The sequence below is a fragment of the Caloenas nicobarica genome, chromosome 3, assembly GCF_036013445.1.
Source record: "Caloenas nicobarica isolate bCalNic1 chromosome 3, bCalNic1.hap1, whole genome shotgun sequence".
Taxonomy (NCBI): Eukaryota; Metazoa; Chordata; class Aves; order Columbiformes; family Columbidae; genus Caloenas; species Caloenas nicobarica.
The window spans coordinates 42,456,497-42,469,535 of record NC_088247.1 but is presented as its reverse complement, the minus strand read 5'-3'; the positions used below and the strand labels follow the sequence as shown (position 1 = coordinate 42,469,535).

The 13,039-nt window shown below is 38.6% G+C and overlaps 1 protein-coding gene across 1 annotated transcript in view; it reads left to right on the top strand.

Moving 5' to 3' along the window:
• Window positions 1-13,039, top strand: part of MMS22L (MMS22 like, DNA repair protein) — a 94,947-nt gene that overhangs the window by 71,890 nt on the left and 10,018 nt on the right. The window contains exons 16-20 of the mRNA XM_065631963.1: window positions 8-158; window positions 4,725-4,867; window positions 5,635-5,777; window positions 5,929-6,088; window positions 8,171-8,340. Coding sequence (XP_065488035.1) covers window positions 8-158; window positions 4,725-4,867; window positions 5,635-5,777; window positions 5,929-6,088; window positions 8,171-8,340 — 767 coding nt within the window. The remainder of the gene's footprint in view (window positions 1-7; window positions 159-4,724; window positions 4,868-5,634; window positions 5,778-5,928; window positions 6,089-8,170; window positions 8,341-13,039) is intronic.

Genomic DNA, 13,039 nt, shown 5'->3' with positions numbered 1-13,039 from the left:
AAATCAGGTTTTACTCTCTTAGCTTTGGATATACCCAGCAAAGCCCTGTCAGAACTGCAGCCACAGCCCGTTCTGTCAATGATGCAGCTGTTTGGATGGGATGACATGGTGTGGCCTCAACTGGTGTCAAGATACCTAAGTCACCTAATTCAAAACAGGTGAAAAAATGTGACTGCTTGTTCTTCCAGTACTTTCTCATTTTTTTATTAGACTTATGGAAAATGTAGCTTCAAACAGTAGTTTCATTATGTTGGTCCAGGTTCTTTGCATCAGTTAAAGTTCTACGTCTCTTGAAATCATCTGGAACATTTCACAGGGTATAGTGGATGCTATTTGGGTTGGGTTGTTTGGGGTTTTTTGTGTGTAAATAGCTTAAGATACTCAACATTTGTCAGGCAGATAGGTAAGTATTTTGAAAAAGTTATTTGTCTTTTCATATAGCAAACCACTTATTTTTTCCCAATGGAAACCATGTTGTTACTAACAGATTTCGGAAAATGGGGACCTAGGTAATATCTTCAGAGAAGTACTTCTGTGAAGAGCAGTACTGCATCAAAGTGAAGTGCCTGAACCCATAACCTATTTTTAATTTGCATAGTTATAGTTATCTACCCCCTTCTATTGTTGCTATGCTTGGGCAAAGTTGTTACAGTAGCCCTCCTGCCCTAGCCGCACTTGAAGTTGAATAATGGAGCTTGGTAATTTTTAAAATTTCTAGTTAAAAGTACTGGTCTTATTTTTCCTATACTGGTTACACTTAGCACAAAAAAAGTTAAATCTTCTTATCAAAAGTCAAGATAAACATTATGATAGGAATCTGAAGATGCCGTATAGTAAGTATTCAATGTTAAATGTCTTGACTTCTTCAAAATGAAGAACTCCTGCAGGATGCTGAGGATGATGGGTTGAGCAGTATTGAAAGTATGAGGAAAAATGACTGTAAGGAAATGCGTGCATTAAAACTTTATTTTTGACAAGCTTGGAACAATTTCTGAGCGCATATTAGTGTTCATGTAGCTCAGGTTTCTGAGACCCGCTAAATGGATGCATTAAATTAAATAACAAGTTTAGAAAATTTACCACATTTCTATGTTTTACATGCCAATGTTGAATTTTCATAGTATCACAGCATTGTTTAGGTTGGAAGGGACTCTTGAGATCAGGTAATCTGACTTGTCCAATGCTGCTGCTCCAGCCGGGGCAGCTTGAGCAGATTGCCCAGGACTCTGTCCAGTCAGAAATTTGTATACCTGAGAAATTTTATTTGCTTTAAGTAGGCCCCTATGAACCTAAGATAGATGGATGGTGGTGGTGGTGTGGTTGGTTTTTTTTCCCCTCCTCACCCCACTTCTGAATCAGGCTTTGGAAGCAGGGGAGGTGAGAGATGAGAAAGAAAGACGGAGTGTTTCTATGTCAGACTGTATTTGAAAGTAACAAACGTTGCACATTTTTAGGGTACATATTGTACGAAGGAGCAGAGCTGTAAATCAGGATGTGGTAAAGACTATTTCAGTGTCATTGGCAAAGCTGAGACTATGGCCTTCGTGCAGGGAAATGTTAAATCAGGTTGAATTTATTTCCTCGTGTGTCAGTTTGGAAGTCAGGAAAGGAGCATTCAGTCCTCTGATTTGCCATATTTTGCTTGTATGATCTTTACAGAATTTCATACAGATATCATGCAGATACCTAGCATGTGCTGAATGAAATAGGAGTTAAGCACATAAATACCCCTTTATAATTTGAATTTTGTTGCTCTTCAGGTGAGATCAAGAAAAACATTTTGATACCTAAACTGGAATTCTGGTTTAATTTAGGTGCTTAAGGCTGATTACCGGTTCCCCGTGTAAACACTTAAAGTGACTGAAAGTAGTTACTTAAGTATTCATTAGCAGTATTCATTAAGCACCTGACGTACATATCCACAGATACATTGCAATGCTGGCTGAGGTAACATTTACTGTATTTGGAACCACGGCCAAAGCATTCCTGCTCCAAATGTCTGGAGCCATGGTTGTACTAGCAAGTGGAGAGTCTGCACACGTGGCCAGCGCTGAGCTCCCCAAACAGCCCTGCTGCCGTCACCAGCGCAGTTGGTATTGATGATGGTTACCTGGTGTGCATTAGTTGAGAGGCTAGAGCACTTGCGCAAGAATTTGGAAAACCCTTCTCTGAGAGAATTCAAACCTTTATTTCCAAATAACCACCTTAGAAAGGAATGAGAGGACCTTGCCCTCCTCTTACAGGTTGTGCCGTGGAGTAAGTGAAAATGTCAGGTCCATGGATCCGTATTGAGAGAACTAGCAGCAGAGAGCCTGACTCCGTAGCTGAGTGATGGTGGATATTTATCTTTTGCTTACATGTGTGCATGTTCTCGCTCGTTCTGGTTCTCTCTCATACGTTCTCACTCTCTGTCACATTCTGCTTTTCTGAATCTCGCCCCTGCTGGACGCATGGGACAGAAAGCACTCACACAGAGGGAAATCTTTTTTGCCCCTGAGCTGTTGGGGTTGCAGTTTTCCAGCCTCAGGAGAATGGGCTGTTTACCCGATCAGTTGCCTCAAGGCCAACAAGGGAAAACTGAAAAGGGAAAACCGAAGTATCTGTGCCTGGGCAAAGGTGTGTCCCTGCCTCACCAGCAGAGCTGTAAGGTGCTCAGATTTCCTTGTGAAAGGACAATGAGTAGCCAAGAGAAGACTTTTTTGGTAGAATTATGCAGTGGTATCATACTCTAAACACTGTCATTTTATTATATGCTAATAAGGTGGCAATTTTTTAGTAGCGTGATTCATCTACTTATTTACCTTAGGCAGTTGTAGAGCAAAAGTTATCGAAGTATCTAAGTGCTGGGATCTTAAGACTTCATGGTTACTGCACTCTGATAATTTTCACATCAAACGTTCTCAGTTAAAAAGTAGAAAGATTATTTTGCTGTGGATGCTGTTATATACCCTGCAAGCTCTGCCTGGTCTCTTTAAGATTGAAGCTTGTTCTGCATATCAGCTGTTCCAATATCAATAACAAAGGTTCTGATGGACAAGCTGTGCCCTTGGGAACATGCACACAAGCTTTGGCGTTTCTTTTGCAGTGGCGCCTAAAAGTTTCTCTCCAGATCCACGTTGTGTAGTACGTGGTAGCATTAAAACCTGTTAAACTTCGAGCATGTGTATAAGCTCACTGGTTTAAAAGGGCCGCTTGCCATGCTTCTTGCAGGTAGTTAGTGTTCTTTCCTTTCTTAAGGATAAGGAGCATATTCCTCTCCAGTTTTTGGAAGATGCCTAAGTGGCCTACCTATCGGCAAGCAAGAGAAATAAGAGTAAGACTGCCACAGAAAGTATTTTTGTGAGCCTTTGGGGCCAAGTAGAGTAGCTGTTAACCTCAAGATTATATGAGGCTAGAATTGTTTGTATGATACCGCAAAGAGCATTAAGTCCATAGGCATCCTGTTTTTTTCTCTTTTGATACTAGAATTTAATTTTAATTTTTTATATTTTATTTGCTTGTATTTGGTCTCCTTCTCTATTTTGTCAATGGTACTTCAGCAGGGATGTTCAGACGAAGATATAGTTGTCATTGGTTTTAACTAAATGAAACAGAAAAAAAAATTATTAATACTGTTTAGTGAGAAACAGAATTCAGTTTGGTTTCCGTCTGGATCTGTGTTGCCTTTCTGTTGCAAGCATGAGTAAAAATTCAGTAGAAAATAAGTAGATTTATATGTACATATATCAAGAAAAGAGTACAAGCATTTTTCATTAAAGTCGAAGCACCAAGGACTGACCAGGGAGGAAGACTCTCAAATAAAAAGGTGTAGCTATTTTCAAGAAATTTCACTGACCTGAAGCGCACGTGGAGCTCATCCAATAGGAATTGCAAACAGGGTACAGAACAGACCCGCTGTCTCCTGGCCAGGAGTTTCTGCAGAATTAATGATGCAGAGCTGTTATACTTGGCAAAAACTGATTACAGCAGCTACTCACAGTTGTAAGGCAGGTAAAACTTTGGGAATACTCAACAGTGGAGTGCAGGGATGGTGCACTGAGTGTTTGCTGTGTGGGGGAATACATATACTTGTTTGTGTATACATACATAAATGCATATGTGTCTGTAAGTGTACATCAAGTATTGCAGTTTCCTTTCTCATCTCCAAGCTGCCTTTATGTTTCTCTTTTTGATCTACTTCTAACATGACATGTCTTTATTTGCTAAAGTAAAGTTTCTCCGTCTTTTATGTAATTAGGACTAAGTAGACTTCAGAGTAGCGTGGGACACCTGAGGTGGCTTTATATGAAAGGCTGGGGCAGCTTAAGTAGAGTCAATATGAAGTTCCAGGTTGAGTCACACAACCTATTCCCAACATTGTACATTGTCAGTTTAGATAATACTGTGAAATTATCCATTGGTAGGATAAGACATTTCCCATTGTGTAAATTTCTCTCCCTTTGTTTTATGTAGGGAAAACATACATATGTGTGTATACGTGCTTTTATATTACCACGTGTGGCATTACCAAGTTTATCGAGTTCTCTGTATTTAGGTATCAGGATATCATGAGCAAAGTCTGCAGAGCACACAAAAAGAATGCCAGCTGGCCTTTCTATTACTTTATTTCTAGTTGTTTCTGTGCACTGTTTCTATTTGTCTGCAGCCAAATGAGATGCTCTGCCACCTTTTTGCCTACTTTTGTTAGATCTCTTTACCTTTTTCTTCCTTTTCTACCTACACAGTGCACTGTGTGAAGCTTTTTCTAGTATGGGATATACATCCTATGAAGCTTTGACAGTACGTTCTTGGTTTCGATGCGTTTTGCAAATGTTCATAGATCAACCGACTGGTACGCTGGCCAAGACAGATGCTGAGCGAACAGTTGGTAAGTGTTCACATTTCCCTAATGTTTGCAGTAATGATTCTATATTGCAAAACTGGCAAACATTTTCAGCTAATTACAGAATGTATTTTTGTTTGTATTCCTTTACTTTTACCTAATTACAAAATGTGTTTCTTTACGCTGCTTGTGCTATTTATTGATAGTTTGCTCTGCATATGACAAATTTATCACAAACAAAGATAAAAGAGCTTGTTTCCTTGGAAGCAAAGAACAAAAACTTCCTCCCAAGGAGACAAGCTATTTTTCCCCCATGGAGAAACTGCTCTGAAAAAAATGGAAATCTGAAATAAATAGTCAGAAATCATGCTGTGAATGCCCTAAAAGAAAAAAAAAAAAAGAGGAAAAAAATCCAGTTGCAAGTAATTCTTTCCTTTTCTATATTGGATATTTTGTATTTTTAGAGCAATACCTCATCACTTCTTCTATAAAACACTGCAGTTCTAATTATCTGTAGAACACATCTTCTAGCGACTATCTTTCATACACATTTTTTAGATTTTGAAGAAAATGATCAGTAAAATGAAAGACTTGTTTATCCGTGCTTAATTCTATTCACTCTCTTATAACTGTATTAGAAAAATAACTAGTTTGGACACACATTCTTTGTCTAGAGGGATGCACTCAATTGCAGAATCCTTGTATTTTAGCCATTTTAAAATCATGTTTCATTTTAACATTTTGGGACTAAAGCAAATTGAAAAACATAACTGCATGCTATATTTACTGCTGTGCTCTCTTGTAACAACTAGGGAAAGCCTATATGGAGCAGCTGACTGAGATGACAAGACTGATTTTTAAGCTCTCAGAAGTAGAAAACATTCTTTCAAAGGCTCATGTTGAAGAGTCAGTTTTCAAGCAAGACCCTAAAAATGCTCTTGTCCAGTTCATTAAGGTACGGTACATCTCTGTGTTAGCTTCATAAGACAATTTTAGTGAAAAGAAACTACATATCAGATTTTGTATGTACAAAAAGAAGTTACACAAACCTCATGAGAGACTTACTAAGTTTATTTATGTTTATTTCAATGTTTTTGTTTTCTCAGGCTGTTGGTAGAACTTACAGTGGCCTTCAGACACTCCCTGAGAAATCTGCCATGGTAGCAAAGACTCTGGAGTATTTAGGTGATGTATTAAAGTATGTAAAACCATATCTGAAGGTGAAAGGACCTCCAGAAGGTCTGCAGCTTACGTATTGGATCATAGGTAATTATTTTGCAACCTCTTTCAGTAAAATAGTTTTAAGGAATTGGTTTGGGTTTTTTTTAATTACCCCTGAAAATCAGTATCTTCAAAAGTAAGAAGTTTTGGGGTCTTTTACCACTGAAAAACTCCTGTTTTACCTAAACAAAACCAGGAACAATGACAAAGCAGTGAGGAAGCGTTATGAAAGTCTACATCGTATTTACTGGAGTTATTGTAGAGGACAGGTTGGGTTCCTTTTAGAACTGCTTCTCTTACGTACACACTGTGCTTCATTAAAGCTCAAATTTGTTCATGAAAGTATGGAACCACTGACAGGATGGAAGAACAAGAGTGCTGTTTATTATGAACAAATGTGCAAGTAAACCTTATGTCTCTTAAAGACAGAGCTAATGATGTGCACGTACACACAAAGTACATGATGATTATAAGGAATACAGTGAAATGCATATCCAAGATGCAGGAGGTGCATCAAATGTAGTCGGATTTGAGTTTTGTAAAATACTTTACCTTTCTGGTGCAAGATCTGCGTATTCTGATATACGAGAGATATGTCACATTAAATGTTTTAGATATCCAGGGGTTGGGTTGGAACCTTGCAAAGTAATTTTAGATTTGGTATTTTCCTTTTTGCTATTTGCAGTAGGAAATACTCTTCAGTCACGCTGTTGTGTATGAGAAGTTGTCCTTTCTTTTTAGTTAAGAACACATTAAAAAAAAGCTTAAAGAAAAAAATATTTAAATGTATTTCAGTCACTTCTTCACACTCTGTGGGCTTGTTAAATTATAAGGACAAAGCAAGAAACTTAACAAATCTAAACACCTCCCATCTGTGGTCAGATTGTGTCATCTTCTGTCCCATACATCACAGCAGTGATAACAGAAGGAGTATTTTTAGCTGGAATGAGCATGTTTCTTTCAAAGCAGGAAGCTTAGACAACATTATTTAGAAGTATTGTTAAGTGATCATTCTCTTTCTCTATGATTGACCATTGTGTTTTCTTTCACTCCACAAGATTAATGTTGCTTTGCGTTCTTTTTAGAGATGGGAATGAATGTCTTTTATAGATTAATAACGTCTTGTAACAGCCTACTTTTGATCTTTCATTATTTTTGAAGTCTTAAATATATTTTCTTGGGATATTTCCATCTTTTCAACCCAGCAAACTCTTTCTGGCTTCTAATTAAATATAAAGTTAAGAATGTCCGTGGGAATTACTACATAGAAATTGTGTTTAATTTCATCTGTATTTTGAGTATTAACACCTATTAATAAAGAGCTATTTTCTGCAGAAAAATTACACCTCACCTGCAATAAAGATGTTTCTCAAAGTTAGGGTATTTACACATCAACACCTTTATACTTTTTTTTTTTTTTTTTTGCAACTCAAAGGGAAGATCTTAAGATGAGCTCAAACCTGTGCAAGTGTGCTGAAAACAAGAAAGATGTTCGTTGTGGCTCTCATTTTGTGAACTGAGAGCCTGCAAAGATCTGGAGATACCAGGCTGCTTTAGTGAAGTTGGCTGCCCCTCATTCTTTTTTAATCTGCTGAATTAGATGCATTAAATACAATTTGAAAGATATCTAATGTTTTCCTAACATTGAATCGCTCTGTGAGTAGTTGCGGGTGTGGCCACAGTGGTGTTAGATAAATGTGAAGGGAAGGCAAAGGCAGCATCTCTCTGTAAAATGTGCTGAATGTACACAGTAAGGTAAACGTTTAAGCGCATGTGTGTTGATTGCAGTAGTGTTATGTATCAAGTTTAGTTACTTTTTCTGCAGGGATGTCAGAGACTGTCCCTTCTTTAGCGTTACTGTACTTTTCCTAAAGCAGCTTCACTTGTCTGTACTGAATTGATTTAGTACTTTCATATTGTTGAACTGTAAATGGACTTTGAGTCATCTTGACTGGGCTTTTTCTAAGGCGATACCATGGAATGGGTCTGTGGGAGTGAGACATTTCAGTTCCTGTTGCTACTCTTGGATTATCTAATTTAACATAATTGCCTCTTTAGGATTTGTTGTGGGTTTTTTTTTTTCTGGCTCTAAAGTGCTTTGTGATTTCTTGATTCTGTTTTCAACAGGATGTCTGGTAAAGTTCTGGGCACCAATACTGGCTACTTCCAAAGCGCAGCAACTCTTGTTCCGCATCGTGGATTGCTTACTGCTCCCGCACTCCGTGCTCCAGCAGGACAAGGAGCTGCCTGTGGCTCTGCTCTCCGCCATTCAGGAAAGCCTCCCTCTTTATCTGCAGGTAAATATCGCAACTCTATTATCAGCAGACAAATGCATCTTCAGGAAAAGATTCATATTGCAGAGGTTGTTTTCTTTTTCCCTAATCAAAACAAGTGTTGACTGAATTTAAAGAAGCAGCAAGAGGAGTTTGTTCTTCTCGTAGAAGTGGAAGGTAAAATGCCATGCCATTGCTTTTGCTCTCATTACATGCAGCTGTGCCACACTCCAGAGTTACTGGTCTGATCGCTGTACACAGAGAAGCTTTTAGCCAACCTGCTGTTTACACTGGTCTCTGATGTGAGAGATTTCTGAAACAGTGGATCAAATAATCATGATATGCAGCAAGGCTCTTGTTGAGATTACAGAGCAAACAAATGTTTTAAATCATCCTTGACTTGGCTAACTGCAGATAATTAAAGACAAGCTATTCTTTTTTTGCTGTTGTTGCTCCCAGCAGCAAAAGACAATTCTCTGCATATCATGGTACTCTTTTATCTTAATAGTTTGAGAATATGTTTTGCTGAATCAAGTTCCTGCTGCTCACACTCTCATGACTAAAGCCTTCTTGCCCATTATTCCTCCTGTTCTTCCTTCAGCTTACCTGTCACTCTTGAGACTCTGTAGGGCTTGTTGATGCCGTGGAAAGAGACAAATTCCTGCAGGTGAGGAAGAAAAAAGAATGTGTTTTTAAAATAAACAAGTTGACACGTTTTTCCTTGTAAATCCTTGGGTCTTTTTTGGTTACTTTTCCCTTCCCTCTTAGTTTTCATTTTGATTGCAGTCTTAACTGATTACTTTACAGGACTTTATTGTGAAACAATGCAGTTGTGACGTTGTAAACATCCCTTGGATTTATTCCTTTCAAAAGTTGCATTGTGATCGATGGCATGTCATATGGATGTGAATATCATTATATAATGATGTGCAGAATACAACTTGCTTTGCTGCTCCGTAGGTATTTTCAGAAGCTATGTACACGTAGGACCATCTGGACACTGATGTTACCACAGAACATGACTGTCTGCTTGCTAATTCAGTATTTTAGTCAGAGAGCGCTGTTTCTCTGTAGTCTGTGCACACGGATGTAGTTTCAAGATGAAACCACTCAAGTCCGAGTGTTGTAGACCCTTGTGTCGTGTTTTCTTTGTCCATCTCTGACTTTCTGACCTCATGGTCATATTCTTCACAAGTCCACTGTGTGGTCTATGTGCTTTCTGGCTAAGGTAGGTCATCTTATTGACCAAATAGTTTATTTTAGACAAATGCTGCTTCTAGAAAACCAGTAATTCTTCAATTTGACAAACACTCTGGGGAGAGAAGACAAAGAGGAGAAGGCTTACTTTTCTTATTTCATTATGGAACTTCTGTATTTTATTATTTGTATTTACAACATTCCAGCATTTAAGTGCTTCAAACTGCTTCATTCTTTCTAAAGTACTTCCTTCCCCTTTATTTGGGAAAGTGGAAAAATTCTGATTTAGGATTAACTCAAGATGAAAATATTTCAATATCAGTCAAAAAATATATACCTTCTCTAAGGACTGCTTCTGAGTTCATTTGAGAATTAATGGATTCTGGTCACTTTCTGAATTCTCAGGTTATTGTTATACAGTTGGTTTAAGCCAAGCTGGCTTAAGGCGAAATTAATTCCCTTTCACTCCTGTATGCATTCATATTTAATTTGCTTTAATGATTTTCTGAATATGGGATGACTCCAGTTCATGAGCTGATTCCACTAGTTACTAGCTCCATGAAGCAAACAAAGAAACAAACGCCAAAAACCCAGATGGGCGTATCAGAAAAGTGACAAAATGGTATATGTGGGAGGGAGAGTACGTAATCATGGTGGGAAGAAAAAGGGAGAAACAGCATCCTCTGGAAATAACCCCACCTTGACTGACCCAAGCTGCTGGTGAAACATCTGATCAGACTCTTCCTTGGGTGGCTGCCCCGTGTCTGGTGACCATTCCTGGAAGTAGAGCAGTGGTGGTTTAGTGCTGGAGCCTTAATCCACCCTAATGTTAGACAAACATTGTTCCATAGATCTGTCCCTGTTAATACTCTAGTTGACAACTTAATCCTTTGGCAAGTGCGTGAAAATAAAGAAATGGGAATTTGGAGACCATGCAAAATATTTTCTTATACACGTGAATTCTACTCAGAGATCTTTTCAGTTATTTTTTTGTTGTTTTTTTTTCTTTCCAGTCTTCTGAGAAGTTCCAGGCTCCGTACCAGTCTTTTCTGTTTTTCTTGTCCTGAACTCTGCTCCTTCAGCTCCTTCAGTGTGGGCTGCTCCCTCCTTTGTCCAGAAAACCTCCTTAAATCTCAGAAAACACCATAGTTAGCAGAAGTCCCCTCTTTCCAGAGCTTTTAGCAACTAACCTTAATGTAGTTTATTTCATCTTTTGTGGGTTTTTAAAAGGATTTGAAGTCAGTCTTAGCAGTGGGTCATTAATTTCACCCATTCATTGATGCAGCGATCTTATGAAATCCTACAGAACTCCTGAACTGTATAGACAAAGATTCCCCAGAGGGTCATGTACCTCGTGGTAATGCAGCTGCCCCTACAACTTGGGCAGCAGCCTCAGAACCAAGAGCAATGTCGTTGTCATTGTGCTGTACTAAGAGAAGGCATCACCTTTGTTCATCACCCTATAATAGTGGAAGCCAATTTTTCATCTTTTAGGACAATATACAAAGTTCCTTCTCTCCCCGCAGCAGGGCTGGAATGGTTTATTGCTACCTTCAAAATTCATCAAAACTGATGACTGCATCCCACCCTCCCTCACGCCCTGCCCTCAACCTACAGTTTTATTTCTAATCGATAAAAATTACATGCTTTGTTTAATTTTACACTTGCACAAATAATTGTCAAATGCACTGATTGAGACTAGACATTGTATTTTTCTCTTCTCAATTCAGACTGCCTGTATTTAGTAGTTATGTATGTGTTTACTGTATATCTATACATATAGATATAAATTGGGGCTGTACAGCTGTGCCTTTTGGCAGCTATTGGGCAACTGGTCTATTCTCCACTGTAGTTTGAACTTATCTGGAAGTTTCCCTCAAACATGTTCACTGATGCTGCCCTGTCAAAATAACTTAGCTCTGGCAACTTTTAAACTGGTATTCTTTTTCTTGCCTAGAGGGTTACTGTATGGATATTATTACTTCCACTGTGCATCATCTGTTTTGATAGTATTTGATAACCTAGGAAAGATTTTGCTGGGCTATAATATCACAATTGTTCCCAGAGTTGTCTGAATGACAGACTTCAGAAAGAAAAGCAGGAAGAACATGAACACCTGTTTTATAGTTTTACGGGTCTGTTCTTAATTATGAGATGGTGAGGCATGTGAAATGTAACAGGTATTTTGCCTTTGTAAAAATAAGTTGGGATGCTTTGTGTGGTAGCAGATAGCTGAAGCCTACCACGGGAAACTTCAGAGCAGTTGAGATTACTCTTGGATAGATTTCTTGGGGAATGATTTGGAGGAAGCTGGGTACACATTTACCAGTAATATGGGAAAGAACTGAAGCAGTGTACAGAACTTACAGAAGAAACGGTACTTTAAATAGATCTTGCAGAATACAGTGTAGGTGCATGGAATAAGCATAATATGCATAATAATGGAAAAGGTAAGGTACCCTGCTTGATTTATCAGCGTTAATCCTGTCCAAATACAGAAGATGGTCGATTTCTATCTAAATATAGGAGAGTGGTGAAAGAGCTTAATTCTAAATAGCGCTTGGCACATACATTTTCCAGTGATTTTAATGGGCCTGTGCAGGCTCAGCATTTGTCAGAGATCAGACCTTAAAAGCCCTCCTGTGAGCCACATCTGTGGTCTGATATTTGAGCAAGCTTATTAATACGTTTTGTGAATTATAGTATGTGTTTAATAGGAATTGTACAACATTAATTGGTGAACAGCAGATTTATTCCAACAGCAGGACTGATATTATAAGTCATCATTAGATAGCTTGGCATTTCTGCAGTGAATAGTTCCAGTAATCCATACTAATCGGTTCTTCGCTCTCCACAGGTGATTTACAGATATATGGTAAATCAGAAGAAAGAGGCAGCTCTGGCCACAAAAGGTTCCTGCAGTGAACTGCTCAGGAATCGGTTGCCTTTCTGCTAAAATGAGGAGCAGATGTTGTCATGCCCCTCTGCTCCCCTTAAAATGTCTTTGTCTTTCTTTTTTTTTTTTTAACCTCGGAAGATGGCTAAAGAGCATAGTTAATAAAAAGAGAGCGGCTCTATCAATCTTTTAATATCCATCTGCTTTGTAGGGATTGTCCTAGGGGTCTGGTGCGATTGATTTCAGATCTCCAGTCCAGAATTGCAGTCCAGTAGCATGTGTTTCTTTTCTCTCTCAGACGAACAGTAGCTTCCTTCATCTCTGTTGATTACTGGTGGGATTTTAAAGGAAGAAAGTTCCATGGGGTTTCCTTGTAATCACATCCTTGGCCCCTCTGGCTAGGATGTTTTGCCCATTTGCAGCTACTGTGCAGTGTTAGTAACTTATCCCTCGTGCCACTTGGGAAACTTTTAGGGAGCAGTAGAAGCATCAGGATCAAAGGTGAGACAGTTCTTCCCTGAAGAGCTTAGATGCTGTAGATGTGCTCTTCATGGCGAGGTGTGATTCATAGATTTTTCTACTATGTAGAAGGCTTTTTATTTAGGGGTGGTTTTGTGGTGCCCGACAAAA